This window comes from Sporothrix brasiliensis (genome assembly GCF_000820605.1).
Source record: "Sporothrix brasiliensis 5110 chromosome Unknown Cont19, whole genome shotgun sequence".
Classification (NCBI taxonomy): domain Eukaryota; kingdom Fungi; phylum Ascomycota; class Sordariomycetes; order Ophiostomatales; family Ophiostomataceae; genus Sporothrix; species Sporothrix brasiliensis.
The window spans coordinates 1,374,701-1,396,233 of record NW_024467138.1 but is presented as its reverse complement, the minus strand read 5'-3'; the positions used below and the strand labels follow the sequence as shown (position 1 = coordinate 1,396,233).

The 21,533-nt window shown below is 55.9% G+C and overlaps 5 protein-coding genes across 5 annotated transcripts; all 5 read right to left on the bottom strand.

Moving 5' to 3' along the window:
- Positions 1–414: 414 nt before the first annotated feature.
- SPBR_00122 (phosphatidylethanolamine N-methyltransferase) lies at positions 415–3,664 on the bottom strand (the record flags this gene model as incomplete). Its single annotated transcript, XM_040758442.1, has 3 exons — positions 415–444; positions 516–3,298; positions 3,478–3,664. The coding sequence occupies 3 exons, from the start codon at positions 3,662–3,664 to the stop codon at positions 415–417; spliced, it is 3,000 nt and encodes a 999-aa protein (XP_040618199.1).
- A 2,806-nt stretch (positions 3,665–6,470) lies between these two features.
- SPBR_09067 (uncharacterized protein) lies at positions 6,471–6,707 on the bottom strand (the record flags this gene model as incomplete). The annotated part of the gene is made up of 1 exon (XM_040767193.1): positions 6,471–6,707. One exon carries the CDS (start codon positions 6,705–6,707, stop codon positions 6,471–6,473), a length of 237 nt encoding a protein of 78 aa, XP_040618198.1.
- Positions 6,708–7,630: 923 nt separating this feature from the next.
- On the bottom strand, positions 7,631–8,551 carry SPBR_00900 (translation initiation factor 3 subunit G; the record flags this gene model as incomplete). Its single annotated transcript, XM_040759219.1, has 1 exon — positions 7,631–8,551. One exon carries the CDS (start codon positions 8,549–8,551, stop codon positions 7,631–7,633), a length of 921 nt encoding a protein of 306 aa, XP_040618197.1.
- A 914-nt stretch (positions 8,552–9,465) lies between these two features.
- On the bottom strand, positions 9,466–12,789 carry SPBR_00115 (peptidase family m20 m25 m40 protein; the record flags this gene model as incomplete). Its single annotated transcript, XM_040758435.1, has 1 exon — positions 9,466–12,789. One exon carries the CDS (start codon positions 12,787–12,789, stop codon positions 9,466–9,468), a length of 3,324 nt encoding a protein of 1,107 aa, XP_040618196.1.
- A 5,746-nt stretch (positions 12,790–18,535) lies between these two features.
- On the bottom strand, positions 18,536–20,829 carry SPBR_00275 (uncharacterized protein; the record flags this gene model as incomplete). The annotated part of the gene is made up of 5 exons (XM_040758594.1): positions 18,536–20,281; positions 20,379–20,466; positions 20,538–20,591; positions 20,650–20,667; positions 20,741–20,829. 5 exons carry the CDS (start codon positions 20,827–20,829, stop codon positions 18,536–18,538), a joined length of 1,995 nt encoding a protein of 664 aa, XP_040618195.1.
- Positions 20,830–21,533: the final 704 nt, after the last annotated feature.

Sequence of the window (21,533 nt, the reverse complement as noted above, 5' to 3'; positions counted from 1 at the left end):
GAGGCAGGCCAAGATCCAAAATATATCATTGCAAACATAATCTGCTACTTGTAGGCGCCGTGTTGGAACGGAACCTGCGCAACCCACAGCCACTCGGTCCAAGAAAAGACCCAGGAACTTCGCATCAAAAACAAGAAGGAAAATATCAAAAGAAAAGGGAACACAGAACACAAAACGTAATATCTATCCATCGTATGTATGTAATTTCTGTTCGCCATGGTATCGCTTTTTGGGGGGTGTAAATGCAAAACTCATTCTAGAAGAACAAGAACAAAGGCTAACAAGATCGCCGTAGAGATGGCGACAAAGCGGAGAAGAGAGGAGAGCAAGTCGAAAGGCGGGACGAGAGCATGGGGACGAAAGTATATGGGGGCGAGAAGGTGCAAGTCAGGGCAAGACGCATAGTCACGCGCCTTACCGCGACGGTGACATGCTGTACGGTGCCTAGATTCAAATCAGTTGGCATGGGAAAGGTAAAAAGATAAAAAAAACAACGACAAGAGGGGTCCACTTACAAGAACTTGTTTGGCGCTGTATATCCGGTACGCCAGTTTGCGCACCGTGCCGTCAGCGGGCACCACAGCCGGTGCAAACTCGATACCAAACATGTGGTGGATCGCGTACACCACACGTCGCGCATACTTGGAGTCCCGCTCCACATGCCCGCCAAACACGTCATCGGCGGTCGTCGGTGCAATGTCTGGGTCGCGGTCCAGGCAGTTCTGCACCACAGGGAGCAACGCCTCCTCGACGGCCTTGGCGTAGATACCGATCTTGCTGCCACCACCGCCGCCGCTGAGGCCCATGTCGACAGAGCCTTCTTCGTCGTCGTCAAACTTGGCGATCCGTACCTCGAACGGCTGTGAAATCGACATGACGTTGTGGCTGCCGTCGTGGTGGTACCGGAACTCGAACACGCCCGAGGTCCACCACAGTTGATCGCCCTCAAAGACCATCTCGCCCGTCACCAGGTCTGGGTCATCAGGCGACGCCTTGCCGCCCTTGACTGGCTCGTCCGACGACAGAATGCCCCGGTCAATAGCAGTGTCGAACACGCCCGGCGTCGTCGGCACCCAACGGCCAAGAGACGGCACCTCGGTCTTCTCCCGTGACCGGCCGTCCGCCACCTTATACAGGCCAACCCAGTCCTTCTTGCAATGATTGGCTGGTGCTGTCCAGCGCACGCGGATGGGAGCGCCATACTGCAGCACGATCGTCTGACCGTTGTTGTATGCGCGTGCATTGGTCTTGTCCGCGGGAGACGGAGAAATAGACGAAGAGGAAGACATAGAAGAAGAGGCAGCGGCAGCAGCGTGCGACTCTCGGCTGCCGCTCTGGACCATAGGCGATGGCAATTGCTCACCCTCGATTTCGAGACTGTAGTATTTGGGGTCGAAGCCAGCCACGCCAGGGACAATACGAGTAATCGTAAGACGCGCAGGATACTTGTTGAAGAGTGCTGACGTATCACGCACAATGGTCGACACACCAGCAGCCAGCTTGGGCCGTGCGGCGTCCACAAACTCCTCGACAAAGTGCCGCGTCTCGTCGAGGACGCGGTCCACGCTGTCCTGCCACTCCTTGACCGGCGGCGGAAGAGACTTGCGGATGAACTTGGTCAGACCAGCCTCGGAGCGCAGCTTGCGGCCGTAGATCTTCTGCATGTGCGGCTTCTCGACATACGCGAGGAAGCCAAGCGTCAGAATGTGGCCGATCAGCGCCAGGAGAAAGATGGACCGGCTCCACGTTATCAGGGCAGCGCCCCACAGACCGGCTGTGCCGATGATGCGCTCCGGGTTGTTCAGGTACCGGTAGATGGACTTGTAGGTCAACTTGCCGGTGCTGTCAAAGAAGAAATCGCCGTAGAACCAGCCAAACTCGCCGAGCTCGTCGTAGATGCTGAACGCCGTCCACACCTGCAGAGCCACAAGGCTGCTGCCCAGCACGTGCTTTAGGATGGCCCAGCCGTAATTCCAGTTCTCGGGGGGCGAGTACATCTTCCAGCAGGCCATCATGAACGACATATGGCACATGGCCATGCTGATGTGGTACATGCCCTTCCACTGCCGCCAGGCCTCGCCGGCGCTCTCACCATACTTGAGGAAATGACGGGTGAACCACTTGGCACTTGACTGGCGGCGCAAGATGAGGCCAAGGCCGACGTTGTACCAAATGCGCCAACCGATGGCGTGGAACAGCGAAAGGCCCTGCCAGAGCGGTGTGTTCGGGGTCACGATCGTCAGGAAGGAGAGGTAGCCGCCAAGGAGAATGACAGAGTAGTCGATCGAGCGAAACAGGTCGAGGTTCGCCATGCCCCACAGATCGTGAACGACTGCGGGGACTGCCGCGGCGCCGCCAGCCGGCGTTGTCGAGTCAATGGGCTGCTGCTGGGCGTCCTGGAGCTGTCTGAGGTGCTGCACCGCCTGGGCATGGGCACTATCTGTGCTGAGGCTAGAATCAGCACGCGCAGCGCGCGGGGTGGGCGGGTTGTATGTCTTCTCAATGTGCGGGTTCTCGACAACGGCCAAGAAGATAAACTGAGCGAGGTGGGCAACGATGGAAATGAACAGCACGTCGTAGCTGGCTGCCATCATGGAAATGCCGTAGTAGCCGGCATAACCAATCGAGTACATGGGATGCGGGGCCATCTCAAAGACGCCGTCAAAGGTGAGCTCCTGGTCGACCAGGTAGAAGAAGTCGCCCCAGTACCAGGCGAAATCCTTGACGACGCGGTGGGCATCGAGTTTTACCCAGAGGTTGAAACCAAACAGAGCAATGCCCACGGCCCAGCGGGCGACGGCCATAACAAAGCTCTCGCTTTCGGGGCGGTGGCTCGACACAATAGCAAACAGACAGTACGACACAAAATCACACATCAAGATGAGGTCCACAACGCGGCGGAAGACGAGCCAGGTGTTATACTCGATGGGCGCCTTCTCAAAGACGTAGTCCTCCGGGATCTTGGCCTCGAGCTCCCACTTCAGAAGGCGGTAGAGCCATGGACGCGGGTTCTTGCCGGTTTCCGGATTCTCAAAGAGCTTCCACCGCTTTGCCCAGGTCACCAGCAGCCGGTATTTGGACTGCACGGTCAACAAGCTGCCAATGCCAATGTTGTACGAGGCGCGCCAGAACAAAAAGAGCGCAGCACAGACAGGACGCTTCAGGCCGGCAGGGAGCAGATACGCGGCGAGAATGTGGAGGGCAAGAATGGCGAGCACCACGACGTCGGACAAGTTCTTCGGCTGGCGAGGATCGAGCAGCTGCGACACCATGTCATGGGTTGTGGGGACGGTGAAGACTGCACGGCAAAAAAAATATAAAAAAATACGACGGGTGCCATCGTTAGCGACAAGATTCTCTTTGGTTTTGTTTTCGATGTTCCACATGTACGATTGCTCTCCACATGGGGTAATCCCGGAAACGTGGGGTGTACACACAACACGACAGATGCAAGGGCTGAAAGCACGAGCTACATACCTGTGCCGTCAGGCGTCCGGCCGTACGTCTTCTTGGGCTTCAACACGTCCTCGCCAGACGGCTCCGAGCCAACGCTGCTCACGTCGCCCTTGGCGGAGACGGATGCCGCCACAGGACCGTCGGCAGGGGCATGACGTTGGCGGAGCTGGCCGGGCTGCTCCAGAGCTGCGTCTGGGGCAGAGCTCATGGTTGGGTGGGGCGGGATTGAGCTGCAAGCGGGAGGTTGAGGATGCAGCAACGGCGAGAATTGGCGAAGCAATTGAGGAGATGAAGAAGAGAACGAAGAGAGGTGAGAAGCCCGCGGTGAGGCACGCAAAAATAGAGGGAAGCGAAAGTAGATAGAGGCAGGAAACACCGGGTCGCTGTGTTTTAGTAGTGAGGAAGGAAGGGATCGAGCTTTAGTGGGGTCTTCTCAGAAGGGGGCGGAAGGCAGGAGAAGCCCACTGCCTCACCGTCGATCCAAGAAAACAGGAAGTACGACGTAGTAACAGAGATGTCGATCGCAAAAGAAAGAGCAATGGAGGGGTATTGCCGCAAAGTACGGCAGATGCAGAACGTGTCCTTGAAACACACGCAGAGAGGCGGTTTGCGATCAGATGACGAACAATCGCGGTTGCCGTCATTGACCGTTGAAACGCACTTCACCCATAGCTCTTGCCGTTTGACGACGTACGATTTTACACTTGGAACCGCCTGTTGGTTTTTTGTTGGGGTTGACTTGGCAAGGACGGGAAGGAGGCCACGCGCGCGTGGGTACTGTCACATGCCCAAAACTGTGCATCTTCGCAGCCCACGCAACACACAGCTGGAACAGCGACAAACAATCCACAAAAACAGCAAAGTCGAACAGGGCAAAGCATGAGAAAAGAGCAAAAAATGGCCAAAAAATTCTGTGCGCAATTTCGCGGTCCCCAACGAGCCTAAGCCGTTTGCAGGACGAAGCTTCTCGGATTTGGGGTGCAAGCTTGATGGAAGGTGTGGATATCGGGGCGTTGCACCTTCCTCCAGACGTGTTGGTGGGGGCTAACGTGCGGATCCCAGCGCCGTTGCTGGTGCCGTTCAGGGCAAGCGCAACGACTAGCGAGCCTTGCCAGGCAGGCAGGAGCGTATGGATGGGGGTTGACGAAAACAAGGAGCCGGAGGCTTTTGCATAAATACGTGACAGAGTGCATCACAGCCTTGTGACAACATTCGCGTCTGGTATGAGGGAAGACACAACGCCATGGCCCTCTAGTCAGAAAATTATGGTCGGCAGTTCGGGAAAACGAACCTTGCGGCATTCAAGACACGAAACGGACACGCTTCGCAATACGCCCAGACAGCCACCACCACAACAATCACCACCACAACCACCTTTGCGCACCGCCGTCCCGTCTCTGCCTTATTGCATGCTGTTTACGCTGCTGGCCAACCTTGTTCTGTTCCGTTTTGTCTGTTCTTCCGCGGACGTCCTGCATTTTGCCAGCAGGTTTGCCTAGCGGCCGCGAGGCACGACGCCAATGAAAAATTCCCCGGTCCAATTTCGCGTGCAAAGCTGCTTAATGAGCCCGTCACCAGCAGCGGCTTCGTTTTTGAGTCCTATACTTGGATCCTACCTCTTGACCGGTGCATTTCCTGCCGTCGGGTGGCGGCCAGATGGATCAAGTGAGCCTTCAGCTGTGCACTCTCAGGATGAAAGTGCCCTGAGCCTAGTATCTCATATCCAACCGATGATGGGGCACTTCTATGGGACACTGCAGTGGAGCCTTTTTTTATCTCTTTCTTGGAGAGAGGCTTAGGCAGAGGCACAGCATTGACTCAGGCAAAGTCTAGATGCGCGAGATTGCAGACATTGCTCAGTGCGCCCCCGGTTCCTACGCGTTGTGCCTGGTATTTATTACGCCCTTTGTTATAGTTTTACAGCCCGCACCTCCATCTCGTTGCGTTTGTTGTTCTACTGTTTATATTTATTTTCCTGCGTTTTCTGGGTAAGCGAAGCAACTAGCGGTCTTTTTTGTTTATGGCTCCTGGCTTAGAATATATTGATCCATTCTGCTTGGCTCACAACCCGTCAACCAAGAGTTTGGTAAGCACTGGTCGGTGGTCCGGTGTGTCTAGAGACACCGATGGAGGTGTGGGAACGGTGACACGGGTGACGAAATGGAGGCAGTGTGCGTGTACTTGTGTGTGTGTGTGTGTGTTGTGAATGGGACCTTTGTTAAAAAGGAGGCTCTCGCAGTCGATTCTCTCTTCAAAGTTGAAAGAAGAAGAAAGTGCAAAAGGTCTCAAGCTCTGCTCAAAATCGCCTCCCAAGAGTATATCCCAGATACCATCACAACATGGTCCGCGAAGCAAAGCCCCCGATCGTGCCTCCACGCCCAAACAGGCTGCGGCCACGGCCTTGCTCTCCTGCACCACCGACATCGTCTTCCCCTTTACCGTTGGCAGTGGTGGCTGGCGCACCTCCTCATCCATCGCGGCCGCCAGTCCCTCCACCATCAGTCTATTCACAACCGAAGTCTGCTGTAACGTCGTCCATTCTTGGGGTTGTGGAACAGACAAAACCGACTGGGAAAAGGTCGAAAGACAATGAGCCCATCAAGGGTGTGGCCACCGAAAAGAAATCGAGCAAGATGCTGCCCGCCGGAACGCAGCCGGTAGTGTCGTTTGGCTCCGATGCAAATGGGGGGAGCAGGACTCCCTTGCTGGGATCGGCCCTCTACGTCGTCGAGAAAAGGGACACGGGGAGCACCGCGGAGAAGCAAAATAGCAAAGGCAATCTGGCCAAAGAACCGACAGCTAGAGAGCACACACCCAAACCAGAACAGGTGTCAACTCGAAAGCAGATCCCATCGCAAGGAAGCTCCTCGGGATCGACAGGGAAGCAGAGAGATGCAAGAATAATGAACACGGACGGAACCAAGAAGAACGACTCCCAAAGAGAGGTCTCTTTGCTGAAGCCAAAGGAGCGGCTCGCGCAGTCGACTGAGCTTGCAAGATCGACACGGTCACAGTCATCCAAAGCTCGAGGGAGCTCCGTTGCAGACGTCCAGTCCCTGATTCGGAGCAATCACAGCAGCATCAGTGTTGCCAGCACGGCCCAGCGTCTTCAGCAGCGCCAGAATGTCTATCGACGCTCCGCCGAGGCGCGCGCCTTGTATGCCGAGGCCAAAGACCATTACGGCAAAGCCAAGAACCATCTGCAAGAAGCCCTGAGGCTCTCCGTCGATGTGCTCCGTCTGACGCCGCATATTTTCATCGAGAATGTTGCCGCGAAGGAGATTGGATCCAACAGAACGACCAGTACGAGCGCCAGTGCGCCTTCCGCCAGTCTTGTGAGCGGAAACAAAAGCGCACGATCTGATCCAGAGTATCCTGGCCTTGGTATCCAGTACCGGTCGCTGTTTACGCCCCTTCTGGCGAGCGCGAGCAACAACGAAAGAGATCGGAAGCAAGCATTGGCAAAAAAACGAGCAGACGATGCCTTGGCCCAAGATCGTGCGGTCTCGAACAGACAGACAGCTGCCAAGTCGTCCAATGCTAGTTCGTCGCGTAGTGGCCGGTCCAGTGGTACAGCGCGGACTGTCCCAAACCGGGTTCCCGCAACGACATCTGCTCCGGAGCCCTCGCCGGCTTCCATCTCTGCGTCAGTTACAAGTAGAGGCACAGGCCAGAGAAACAGGCAGAGAGCGAAACGACGGTCTTCTATTATAGTGCCTTCGGGGCCTGCCTCCGTCTCGACGCGAACTGCGGCCCGGATGCGTGATAATTACGAGTACCGGTCTCGACCACGGACCAGAAGCGCAGCCAGCCGCAGGCTGCGCAAAAGGAAGGAAGAAGAAGTCGACCACGGCATCCTGTGGTTCTTTTCGTATTAGTAAACATCCGTGGGCAGTGTAGCAGTCTCTTGCAGATAGTACACAGTCGATAGAACAAGAAGAATCTCTCTTTCATAACCTGTCAAGTTTCGTGAATTACAAGATCAAAAAGAACAGATTAAACAAACGAACAAACAAATGGCATTGTTAGGAATGCGTAGAAACCTTTTTTTGTTTCCGTTCCCGTTACCGTTCCCGTCCCCGATCCCTCTTTGGCCTTTGCATTTATGTCTCTCTCCGTGGACTCTGCATCAAAGGGGAAAAACGAAGAGCGTCTTCCCATCTCCACGCCCCCCTTAGGTTGCCTTCTTGGCAAACTCCACGCGTATAATGAGGTGCTTGAAACCAAAGCCGTCCATCTTCTCGCACGCCTTGACTGCATCCGTCCGATCGGCAAAGCTGACAAACGCAAAGCCCTTGGCCAGACCCGTGTCGCGGTCCTTGGCCAGGAACACACGCGTTACCCGGCCGAACCGCTCGAACATATCGCGCAGCTCCTGCTCCTCGGCCAGCTCCGACACATTCGTCACGCGCAGCGTCGCAAAGTCGTCGCGCTCGCCGTACTTGCCACCGGCACCCGCCATGCTGCTGCCGGCACCCGCGGCCGCCGCACCGCCCCGCAGCGCGGGGGGCACGTACGAGCCCTTCTTGCCGTCGCCGCCGGCCGCGCCCGCACGCGAGGCGGCGCCCTCGTCATCGTCGGCGCCCGTGTCGGCAGCGCCGGCAGTCTCGCCGATGGGCGCCATGGTGTCCTTGTAGGGACAGCGGGCGGTGAAATGCTCGCCGTTGCAAATACGGCACTTGACCTTCTTGTCCTTGAGCTTGTCCTTGAGGGCGTTGGCGTTGGGGTCCTTGGCCTCGTCCTTGGCGTCTTTGCGCCAGTTGGAGCTGGGGCGGAAGATGATGTTCTCGGCGATGGAGGTGGTGTCGGTGGCCGGGCCGGCAGGGTCCTTGGCCGACAGGCCGAACTTGGAGAGCGTCATGCGGTTGGCGACGCGGGGGTTGACGACCTCACGGTGGGTGATGAAGCGGATGCGGCGTGTGGTCTTGACCTTTTGGCCCTGCTCGTTGAAGCGGTAGCTGATGGTGGTCTTGGTGCCATCCTTGTTGCTGATGGTCTGCGGCGGCGGCAGCTCGGTGCTGACGGCGGTCTCGTCAATGTCCTCGTCGTCGGCCCAGTCGTGCTTGGCACGGTTCGGCAGCGCGGCTGTCGACATGGCTGCGGTGTGTGTGTGTGTGTGTGTGTGTGTGTGGTGTGCCTGTGTGGTGTGCGTATTCTTCAATACAGGTGTATTTCGATAACAGGCGTCCGGATCGCAATCGCAGTCGTGGGCGGGTGGGTTGTGATAGTAGGTCGTGATGGTGAGGATTGTGGTTGTGATTTGCGTGGGGCCTTTTTTTCTAGAAAGTGTGTGAATTTCTCTTGCCTTTTGCGTCGAATTTTTTGGCCACTGCCAGGCAGTGTGGGGCAAACTTTTCAGGTCGTGCGGTACCGCTGCAGCAAAATTTGGCGCACCGGTACCTGAATCTTGTGGCCCATTTTCTGTGTGCTTCTGTGTTGACTATTCCCTATTTAAAGTGGGGCAAAATTGCACACACTTTGCTACAGGTGAGATCCTCGTATGCCTTCCCCTATTATCGCTGATTCGCCCGCCGCAACACCACAACGCGTACGGTAACGCTGTCGTGACGTCGGCATTGTCATTATCATTCACAATGTGGCAATGGTGCTGTTTACATTCAACATGTAGATTGTTCGTTGGCCGCATGATTCGTCCACAAAGGCAAAATTGTGCCGTTCGCTCCCAGCCTTATAATACAGTCGTCTGCTGACTGGAAAGAAAAATAATAATACAGCGCAGCAAAAGCAATACACCCAGCAATAGACTCCGTGAAACCCAAAGTCTTTCGGTTTATGTGCACCGCGCCTTTAGATGACAAAGGAAATATAAAAGACTGGAAGGTGACCAGTTGACTGGAAGGGCGGAAGATAGAAAAGAGAAGGACATAGGAAAGAGAAGAGGTAAAAGGGAGAGAAAAAAAAGACAGAACATGAGAGAAAAAGTGAATGACACAAGCCATGTGGCCGAAGAGCGTGCGCGTGTGTTGTACTCTGGCGCGAGCACACTGATCAGACCGGCAGAATTCGCCGCCGAGGATCCGGTTCGGGCGCCTTTACAGGCAGGGGCGGGAGCGCGCAAGATGGTGGCGGCGCGGGCGGTGGTCCGTCGGCCAGTTGCGGCGGGCTGCGGCGGTACAGTGCGCCATTGGAAGATGTGGAGCGGGCACGTGCGTGCATGACCGGTGGCGCGAGCGACCCGTTCGATGCATCAGTTACCGCCAGCGTCGCCAGAGGCTCGGGCTTGATCGAGGTGCGGCCGCGGCCCGTGTCGACACTGCCGCCAGCCCGCGACATCGCAGTGGCATGATAGAGCGACAGCGGCCGCGACGTTTGACGACCATCGGCGATGCTTCCTCCGACACCAGTACTCGGCTGAACAAACATGCTCGCCCGTTTGTTGCCAGGAGGCAGCGGGAAAGAAAAGTCACTGCTGCCACGGTTGCCGTTGCTGCCATGCGAGGACCTTGGACGTGCAGGCGAGCGGCTTTGCAGGCGAGTCAGAGAGCTTGTCCGCGACTGCGACTGTCCACGCGACTGCGGCCGCGACGGGGGTTGGGGAAGGGGCTGTGACGGAGGCGGTGCCAGTGGCGGTGCCGTCCAGTTATCTCTCGGATCGTCCTCTGGCAGCTCTGGCGACAGTGCATTGTACTTGGACAAGGGCAGAATCATCGAGGCACGCTGGGGCACGACGACGGTCCGTGGCTCAATACGCTCCGACGCCGAGTCAGAGACCGAGCGCAGCGCGAGCATGCTGAAGTGTCTGCGGGGGCTGTTGCGGACTGGGACCTCCGATGCCGTGGCATAGCTATTGTCGCTGCCGCTGCTGCCTGGCTTGTTGCTGTTTCGCGAAAGCGACGAGTACGATCCACTGCGTCGCCGAGACACCGGCCGGGTTGGTGAGGAGGGTTGCTCTGCAAACACGGGCTCTGGGCTCTTCCAGGCATCAAAGAGGGCAGGCGTGTCGGGCACATCGGACCCGTAACCAGGGCTGCTTGGGTTGTTGTCGTCCAGTGCCGCATTGGAAACAACAACCTCCCCAGCCAGCGGCGGCGATGTTGTACTCGGCGATGCGTGATCCGCGACAATGGACAGCGGTCGTGAGAAGGCCAGGGACGGCGGGGGCAGCCGCCGTCGACTGTTCCTGGTACTTGGCGGGCCGAATGCGGATTGCTGTAGTCGCGGCGGGGCCTCGCGAGGTGGCAGCGGGAAGGCAGAAAATGTCGCAGCCAGCGTAGACTCAGGCACAGGCTGTGCAAGCAGGTCCTGTGTCGGGGGCATGCCGGGTGCTGCGGAAGTTTTCATGACGGCCGAGTAGCGCTTCGATGCCGAATGCGGGACGCTGAAGTTGGGGATGGTTGCCGCGGCGTCAAAGAGACTAAAGTTCGTCTCGCGCCGCAGTGGAACTGGTGGAGGAAGAGGTTTTGACATGGAGAACGTAGAAGTCGGCAAACGGGGTAGGGCCTCTGTCGGCGGTGGCTGCGGCGGCGGCAGCTGCGTCGGCAGCATATGAATGTCCGCCACGCGTTGGCTCGAGGTCATGACCTGCATTGATTGCCTACGTTCGAGGATGGCTGCAGCGTTGGTCCGTAACCGAACCGCTGGCCGAGCGTCTGGGCTTTCGGGAGCCGGTTGTGGTTGTGTTGGTGGAGGTGGTGGGGGCGATGGTGTGGATGTGACCGTCGTGCCTTGTTGCTCGTCAGTCTGGGCGTTGTGGTTGCTGGTGAAGCTGTTCCGGACAGGCGAGCATGGCGGCGACGAGCTATCGGATGTCACAATCGTACGCTGGCCAGACGATATGTACGAAAACCGGTTGCCAGCGCTGTCCCGCAAACTCTCGAGCTGGCGTCCATCCTGCGAGTAGACGCTGTTGGTCGTCGACATGTCGTCGCTCAGAGGGTCGCGGTCGGGGGGTGACATAGTAGCCGCGGGCGAAGGCGCCTCGAGGTGTTGATGTTGGTTTCCCTCTCTTGGCGTGTGGCGGGGGATATGTGCCACGTCACTTGGGCTGAGGATCCGCGAAAAGCGCTCCGGGTCACGCACAACCAGCGTCCGGTGGTTGACCTGGAATCGTGGGTCGACGACGCCGTTCTCGGCCTTGGGCTTGCCCGTCTCGGAAAGATGCTTCTTGCCGCCCAGCTGTTCGATCTCGCGGCGCAGGATGCTAATCCAGCTCTCCATCTCCTCGGCACTCTCAAATACCAAGAGGAAGGTAGTGGCTTGCCGACGCTCGGCGGCGCGGAAGGGCAAGCGGGAAAATAGAGAGCGGGAGTCGTTTGTCTGTGACCCGTCGACGTCCATGGACGAGCTAACACGCAAGACCCAGTGGCGTCCCGGGATCAGGTCGCTTGCAAACGCGGCCGAGTCGCGGCTGATGGGCAGGATCTTTTCCGGTAGGCGGTCAAAGGAGCCCTCGGCGGAGTATTGCAAAAGATAGCCCGAGGTGACGAGAACGTAGATCTTGGTCACCCAGTCGAGCTTCATGGAAGAGCCCGAGGTGTTGCGACGGTGTCGTCTTTTTGCTTTCTCCGCGAGCTTCTCAACCCCATCTTCCGGTGAGTCAGCCTCACGTGCGGCCCCGTCGCCGCCAGCGACGCTCCCCTGCAGGCGCATGAGGACCTCGATAGATGTGGTACATATTGGCAACTGGGCATGCTTGATGGCCTGGGGGTATGCTTGGAACAGTGGCGGCGGATCCCAGGTAGCGAGTGAGCCCCGAACGGCGCGTGACGAGGATATTGGCGTCCGGCTGCGCAACGGGACAGCAGGCTTCTTGGCCTTGGTGGTGCTCGGTGTTCCTATTAATGGCACTGCCGACTCGGTAGGCTGTGTGGCGGTCACAGGAGCCTGCTGACCAGGGAGAGTCGGTGTCGGGGTAGAGCGGTCAGGCGTGGGCGCGACCGGAAGATCCGTCTTCGGTTCGGGCTCCTGTGGCACAACGGACAGCGACGACGATGCAGCGTGCGGATTCTTTGACAGTGCCGATTCGGACCTTGGCGTATGAAAATAAGGCCAGCTGCTAAAGTCGACGATGGAGGCACGCACGTCCTGGCCGGAGGACTTGTGTCTTGAAAACAGACCGCGCAGGCCCAAGCGCGACTCTCTGTGGGCGAGCTTCTCAGGGTTGGTGGCGCGCAGCCCACCTTCGCGCGGCCCGCTGCGAAGGGGTACTCGGGGCTCGTCGGCACCGGCTGCTTCGTGGAGGACGACTGGTGGTCGCATGCGGCGTGTGTTGCTGGACTGCTTTTGCAAGGCTTCGAGCGTCGTGACCGTAGAAGCATTTGTTGATGCCTCATCTGTGGTCACGGTCATATTGTTCGGCACCGCCTCAGACATGGCGCGAATGAGGAGGCTACTGTATCGCCGTCGTGGTCTCCAGGGCTCGAGGTGGAGGCGTTGCGCTCGATTCTGCCACGGTGTGGCCCTTTTTCACCGTTGTTGTCTGAAAAGGTTTCGTTGTTTCTGGAGTCGTGGAGCGGGTTTGAGTCGCCGCGTCGGGTCGCCGCACGTCGTTTACTTGCGTGTCGTCGATCCAGAGTCGTGTAAGCCAGGTTCCAGGTTCCAGGTTCCAGGTTCCAGGTTCCCAGGTTTTGTAATCACACAAGGACCACGCGCCGAATATGTCGTACAAGTACAATATAAACAGACAAACAAACAAACTCAAAAATCAAACTCAAAAAAAAAAATCAAACGACCGTAGGAGTGAAACATCCGGAAGAAAGTAAAGTGGCAGAATGACAGAGCGAAAAGAACAGCCAAGACTAGGACGAATCTCCACGGTAAAGCAGTTTTTTCCCAGGAACTTCCCCAGTATGGGGCGCGTCCCGTCCCCGTTGAATCGGATGTGTCTTCCACACAGCCCACAGTCCCCAAAAAAACACAGGTGACAGACAGGGGATCACCCCTTGTCCTTCCCGTTCCTCTCTCTTTGCCTCACCCTCGATTTGTCCTCTCTTTGTTTCTTTCTTTTCGACCCCCCTGTGTTTCTTTTTTAGTCGACCGGCCGGCAGTGTGGGCTAGGCTCGCCGGTTTCTGATCTCCTCCACTGTCAAGGCTTCTTTGTATTGTTTTGGCGGTGTTTGGCGACTTGGACCTCCAAGACGCGGTCTTTACTGGCCGTTCGCTCTCCTTTCTCCTTCCTGTTCTCAGTCTTTTTCCCTCCCTGCGCCCGGCCTGTGCTTTTGCGTTTTTACGCCTTTTTATGTTTTTGGCGCGCTAGGAAGTGGGCTGGTGTGGATTAGGCCAGGGGTCAAGCGTGGACAGGACGCCGTAGCGCTCCCACCGCGGGTGAAGGTTCACGAACGGCCTGTTGCTAGCGTCTGTAAGCTGGGTAGTGTTGATGACAACCCAGAGGTCCTTGACTTCCCAATGTCCAGTGGTGGGGAAGATGTATCCGTGCCCCGAGCAGGAACCTGGACAGGGGAAGAAGGAAAAAGAGAAGGTGGTGTGCAGGGGAGTCTCACAAGTCTTGCAACGTCTGGCCAGAGGGCAAAACAGCCAGTCAGTTTGACCATGGACTCGGCCCACGACGCTAGGACGCTTGTAACGGTGGCGATGGCGGAAATGAGGAAGCAGGGGTACGCGATGGAGATGCAGGTACGACGGGTTTGTCAGTTTTCTGTTCTATCTGTTGATGTTCAGGTGTGTGAGCCAACTGAAGGCGGGTGCTGTTGGTAGTGTGCCGTGGCTGGGTGCCGTGGTTGGCGTGTTTAGCTTGTGCTGTTGGTTCTGATACGAAATGATGGTGAGGTTATCGTGGGAAAGTGTCGTGGGCGATGAAGGGGAATTTGCATGTGCCAAATGGCGAGGAGCTCCGAAACGTACGTCGAAGGAAGGCGCGGCTGGAACAGGATAGACGAAACGGGGAACGTCACCAGACGGAAGGACCGTCGGCGCCAAGGCAATGATGCCAGTATTGTTTCCGATGCCTCCAGTATGTTCGGTCGTTGTCGCGTCCCGGTGCGAGGCAGGCGCGATAGAGGGCACCAGTGTCCGTACCGTAAAGTGGCCTGGCCGTGGTTCGAGGGAAAAGGCTCTGGGAGGCAGGAGCGCACGGCAGGGAAAGAGCGTCACGAAGCACGGAAAGCAGACAAGGCAAGCACGAGGAGGCACATATATACAAGATACAAGGATAAACAGGACAAAGGCAGGTATGACAAGACAGCTCTTTCCCTTGACGACAAAAAACGGGCTGGTAGTTACGGGAAAGTGCATCCAGATATGCCAAAGCCTTTTCTTGGACGAAGGAAGGAGCAAGAGACACAAACGGGCAAAAATGTTCAAAAAGGAAAGAGCGTGTCTCATAAGGCTCAAAATAGAGGCGAAAGGCTGCGCAGGAGCAATGCGCATCGCAAGCGAGGTGCAGGTGCAGCATCGCCCTGTTTTTCATCCCGTTTGGCTTGCATATGACGCTCCGCGGCCCCAAGCGAAGCACACGCAGGAAAACAAACAACATCAGGGACAAGCGGCAAGGCGAGCAGGCGAGCTTGCTCGTCCTGCTAAGCAATGCGAGCCATTGGCGTGCGCGGCAGCAAATTGTCCGTTGTGAGGAGATCACCAAATCAAAACAAAGAACGAGACGTTGAATGTCAACAAAAGTCTGCAACAACAGCGGCATAGTATCCATTGCTGCAGGGCAGCGTCGCATGCATATGAGCGGCAGGAATGCCCCAAGACCAGAAAGCACGGCAGCTGGTGCATTTCGTCAATGGCCTGGATGATATGACGGATGGCTGGATCTCCTGATGGGTTGAATTGCCCGGCTCTGCTGCGGTACCAATGCGAAATATATTGAAATGCAAGACATGAAAATACTCGACATCCCAGATTCGTTGCCTTGATAAGGAATGCCGGGCACGCGAGACAACACGAAAAGGCCCACCAACAAAGGGTCTGGATGGGCTTAGCACCGAACGACAGGTGAGACATGCATTGACATCTGGAGGACAATTGCTAATGGCAGCCGCAGACGCTGGTGGCGATGGTCTCACCAGTGGGCGAGAACGATTCGGACTGCACAATAACTGTTCGATGTTAACATCAAATCAGTGAGACAGGGCAGCGCGACGAAATGGCAGTCTCGACGGCATTGTCAAAGCAGGCCCTGGTTGGCTGTCAACGGCCGTTGTGGACGCCGAGCATTTGCACAGAGACTCTGAGAGTGTAATACGGCATACGAGATATAGTACACAGCGTCAACACCAGTCTCACCGTGCGACACAAAAGCGTATGCATCTTTCCAACAGGCCTCATGGCAATGTCATGTAAGCCGACTTGCAAACGAACCATTGCCCACTGCCAGACGCGAGGTGCCGTAGAGCTCAGTGCACGTCGCGTCTGGTGACGACATAAGGACAACGGCCCCATCGGACTGGTCATATGTGTGGATATAGATTGCCTTGTATATGCCCGGTAAGCCAATTTCACATTCCCACAGTACGCAGCGATAGCATGCTGTCAATATAGTCTACAGGATCAACCACTGCGCCGCTGCTCCAGGAAAGACAAAAAACAATAATATAACGTCGTATAGCAAAGGACCTCGGAATCACATCACAATTTCAAAGAGCAAGCATCGTATCGCGGACCTCAGCAAACAGCAGACGAACAACCCAGTGCATATTTCGACAACATAATGTCCCGGGAGTCTCGCTGATGAAAAAGAAAGCAAATAGAGAGGCGCGAAGCGACCCAGTTAATCGTTACCAATGTCAGTAACGTTGTAATTCCCCGTTTAACTCGGTATTTTGAAGACTGCCACGGCCACCGCCCCCGTCTTGTCCACTCAGACCCTCCCATCATCGCCTCGTTGGTCCGATTTCATGTCCATCACTATCGACCTCTGACAGTTCATTGCTATCCGGGTTTAAAAATCTGCGTCAGCGTCAATTCTTGTTGATTTTGTAAGTTTTCCGTCTGGTCATCCCAAACTATATCACCTCCCGTCAGCTGTTTGCTCTTTTGTCAACATGAATCCATTCCTCGAGATTTTGCTGCGTTTTCCTTGTTTCCCTGTAATCCTTGTCCTCGTCTTCCCCGTTCTTCTCTGGTTCTTGCACGGCACCATGTAGTACCACTCGCGCCCCATAGTCGAGCAAGGTCCCGCAAATAGTATGTTCCACTGATGTGCGCCTTTGTATCCCAAAACGTACAGATTGTGAAACAGCAAAGACACAAATTTTGAAAGGCAGGAGACAGGAGGCAGGAGGTAGGAGTCAAGGCAAATCTGATGAGAATGGAATAGGAGAAGGCAAAACTCACAAGATCCAGCGCACATTTTGCTGAAGGATGTTAATTTCGTTCCTCTTGCAGGATTGCTGCTGACTGCAGCCCCAAGGTCCCAAAAGCGAGATTTCTCTCGTATATTTCGTGATGCGTTCGTCTGAAGACATGAAAGAATGCCTTGCTCAATACGACATACGAAGAATGACATCAACGCATAGAAGAATGTCAGAAATACAACGCCGATATATGTCGCACTCTGTACATCGTGCTCTGTACATCGTACGCCGTCCATCATGGGCAGTGGTAAACTTTGTCGCAGGATGACATGGAAATGTTACTCCCTTTGCCAAGCCAAGTTGGCAGTCTCCCAGCCTGTCTACTGTTACTTGGTAAATTGAATGTCACGTATTACATCCCGCCTGTCGCATCCAACAGCGTCGAAAAGTTCCTTTTTCTGTGCCCATTTTAATTACCCTTGCTGACCTTTTCCCTCCAACTGGTCATTCAGACCTACAGCCCACTGCCAAGAAGGAAACATATCGTTATTTTTGTTACTTCGATATTTCGTTTTGTCCAACAAAATACTCAAAATAGACAGCGTGTTCACAATGCGACTGTGACTAAACTCATGTCTCCTAGCCCGCCTACTGCGCATTTGATCACACATTTTTGAAAAAGACCGTGCGCCCACTGCGATTGTCGGTTCTCTAATTCACCCCTTTAGATATTTCCATTCACATATGTCGAGGATCGGTGCACCTAAAAATACACCGAAAATATGACAGTGTCAAGGGAGGCGCAATGTCATGAGAAGAAGCCAAAAGACGGCCCAGGGGACCCCCAATCCAGGTGCTGGCGCTTAGAGGTGTAGCAAGAACAGGCAATGATGCTGTTTTGAACGACGAGCATACTTCGTACTCCATACGCCGCAGTTCCCCTTGATACAGAGCGAGTCGTTTACAAAACATATGTGTTTCGATTTTCCGCATGAGCAAACAAAACAGGCGATCCTCTATTTGTAGGAAGCTGTAGGGGGGCCGTTGGGCCAGCCCGCGGGAAGGAAAGGGACGGGCGATGCGGTTCAACAGGGGCCTCACCAGGAGAGTCAAGAGAGCGGCGTCACTGAATGCCTCTTGGTCTGCGTCCCTTGGCCCAAGGACGAACGACGCCAGTCGACATATTGTCTGTGTCCTCCTTGGCCAACACACCCGCCAGCACTGACCTCTCGTCCATCTATCTCGGACAATCTTCCATGGCATTTTCCCGGTTTATGGCACTTTGGTTGTCCGTCTTGCTTTTGGGTCGCAGTGCGTCGTAGCTCTGCAATCTACGGAGTAATATGTCGTCGTACTTGGGTAGAAAAGAGAAGAGGCCCCTGCTCACCCACCCCTCGTCCATCCCGTTCGGAGGGGCTCAAAAGGAGGGGGGACGTATTGAAAGACGCGTTCGTGTCGTCGTCGACGCGTTTCGTGGTATCAATGTTGATGTGCTTGCTGGGCGTGTTGTGTTGACAATGAGGGCAAAGCAATACGGTGGGCATCATTAGCTGCGCGCAGAACGTTTCTATTCTACGTATATACAAGGGCAAACAAACGACGAAACGTACTTGATAATGTGCATTTTGCACGTAATTATAGATAGTTTATAATGACCAACAAATTGAGAACAAACACAATACATGAGTCTGAACACATTCGGCGCTCTCAACGACGGGCGATGACTAGGTATCACTACAGATCGAAACGAAGAATGGTAAAACGTCGCTCGCCATATACGCGCATAAAAAATCAAATGCAAAACATTGGAAGCCTAGGTTCCAGAACGGAAGAACGACCTACGTTCGCCTCGCTTTGCATGCCTATTGCCCCGGCTGACCGGCGCCCCAGACATTCCGAAACTCATCGCCTTCCAGATTGTAGGTCGGCGTTGTCGTCTCGAGCACGGGGCTGGCGTTGTCGTCCTCGTCGTCATTCCGCCGCCACAGCCGCAGCGACTCGTTGTCGTCGCTGGCGGCACTCTGGTCGTTGGCCGGGCCCTGACTGTCCGCCAAGCCGTCATCTCCCTTTGGTGAGAGGGGCGCCGCCGGGGCCGTTTCTGTGCTTCTGCTGGTGTTTAGCGTCGGCTTCGCCACCACGTCAGGGTCGCTCTTGGTCTTTCTTGCTGTCTTGTCCGACGATTTGTCCGACGTCTTGTCGGCCGTTGGCTGCGCACCAGACTGCTTCTGCTTCCCCTTGCCCTTCTTCTTTTTGGACACGACAATAGCCTCTGGCGCTGCCGGGGTCGCGTCTCCTCTGTTGTCGGGGCCAGGTTCTCGGTCGCTTCCACCACCACTGGCACCACCACTGGCACCACCACTGGCGTTGGTGCCGCTTCGTCGCGGGCCGCCGCTCAGATCGGGCGTCACGGGGGACACAGGCGAGTAGTAGCCGGGAACCGGCTCGTAGGTACCGCCCAAGGCTGTAGTTCGCCACCGGGCAGCCCGGGACGGGACGTTGGCCGGGACGACGGGATAGTTCCAATCGCCGTACTCCAGCTTGCGAGCTTTGCCGTACAGCTCCTCCATGTCCTCATCGAGCGCCAGCTCGCCAAAATAGTCGTCGGTTGTCTGCGAATGCGAGTTGCTCCTGCTCGGGCCGGCATTGCCATTTCCATAGTCACCGTTGCCGTTGCCGTTGCCGTTGCCGTGGCCGTTGCCGTGGCCGCTGCCGTTCTTCCCGCCACTGCTGCCGTCGCTATTGTTTCCACCCAGTAACGGCGTGTACGGGTCAGGTTCGTTGGAATTGTTCGTCTTGTTGGGGCTGGGGATCCAGTACTTGCCCTTGCCGCCACGTTCGTAGCGCATACCCGCCTTGAGGCGGGCGACACGCGAGCGCGAGTCAGCATGGGCCATGATCTTGTCGTTGGAGTCAAAGTCACGGTAAGCATAGTTGTCGCCGCGGAACGTGAGCTTGGAGTCTTCAATGAGGTCGCGGATACCAAACGCGTCCCGCACGGCGTACTTGACAGGCAGCCGGGCCGCCGACACGGTGTCGTCGGCGTAGTCCTGCCACGAGAAGGCGTACCAGTGGGCCACGGCAAAACCAGGCATCTCGATACAGATCAGGGCGTCCTGGATAGCCGCGGCCAGGTTGTCGGGCGTGTAGCCCTCGACGTTGTCCGGCAGGGCGCCCAGGAACACGAGGATGGAAAGCAAAAAGCCCTGCCAGTACGAGGCAAAGATGATGAGCTTGACACACAGAAACTTGGGCACAGGTCGGAAGGGCGTCAGGTCCTTGTTCATGCAGACCCAGAAGAGACCCAGCGAGTACAGGCTGACGGTGACGCTGAGGTTGTAGATGATACCGCTCCAGAAATAGCCCGAGTTGAGACCAATGTAGCCCTCCTGGTAGGTACCAGTGGCCTTCATGACGATGGCGGCGATGCCCAGGAGAGGTTTGAGCCAGGCATACTGCAGGATGCCGCGCTTGATGCCGAGAAAGGAGTGGGGGTCAGAGATGTCGACGGGAGGGAGAACGTGGTTCAAGGGCCACAGGTGGGAGATGGGTTCACGGCCATGGGTCATTATGATGAGCGAGCGCTCGCCGCCGAGATAGTTGATAAGGAGCTGGAAGAATGTATAGATGGTGAAGGCCTGGTAATGTTAGAAGTTGTGGTAGCAAAGACGTTGCACATTGGCCATGGGGAGCAGCCGAAAAACAAACCTCGTAGATGTCACGGATGGGGTCGAGGAATTGGGCGGCGGTGGTCGATATCATGCTAGAAAAGGACGATATGGAGTAGATGGGGACCCTGTCAGAGTCAGTATGGGCGACCATAGGCATGCTGCTATGCAGACGTTCGGGTATTTGGCAGTTTCGTACATCAAAAGAATACGGACGACATATCGCTGCAGGAGCGGTTTGCGGTAGTTTTTCCTAAAAGTGTCAGGACAGCCAGCGCAAGGACGTAAGTGACGATAGCATAGACACGTACAGCTGAAGCCATATGGACCTGCGGAACGAATTCAGTGATTAGCAGACAGTCGAGGGGCCAACATCACGACATACGGAAGCCAGTTACATACACGATCGACATCAGCGTCGCGGCCAAAGACGCGGCACCGGCCAAGATCACCGTCGTCTCGGCCAGCTTCTGGCCCGTTCCTCCGACCATTTTGAGTATGGGAAATGGCGCGGTGCCGAACAAGTACAGAATGGAAGATGCTGGGGTGTGTCGCCGTCAGTGGCGATGCGATCGGATCGCGGATCAGACGCGTTTCGGGACAATGAAGTCGAAAATTGAAACCGGCGAAAGGGGGCCGACAAAGCGTGCTGGGCCACCGGCTGGGTCGCTTTAGCACAAGTCTACGCGGCGACATGCATCGTCGGAGACAGGAGCAGGGCAGGCGGAGCGCGGGAGGTCGAGCTCCGGAGCACGTCGGATGGCGATGTGGTGGGTTGACGGTCGAGATGTGGAAGCCTGGCTTGCGTAATGTCGTCCTTCCGTTTTGGCAAGCCGTAATGACGACGTCAGGACTCTAGCTCTTGCATGGTGGTGTGTTGCGCTGTAATTTGTTGGTGCATTAGCGCGGTTAGGCTAGGTCATGCTGATAAGGCCTTATCGGGGAGGCGTGATAGGCGTTTTGGGCACACTTGGAAGCTATGTCTAAGCGCTAACAGGTCTACAGCAATTGACAGCTCTTTTTATCTGGAGGTCGCGGCCACAGATCCGGAATCCAGAAATTATACGTTGCCTTGTCATTTATCGAGCTTGGTACTGAGAGAGAAGTGTTGTATTTGATATAACGGAGAGTCTGCGTTTTTTATTGTTTTGGTTGGGAGGGTTTCTTTGGTTAAATAGATGTACTATTTTTTTTT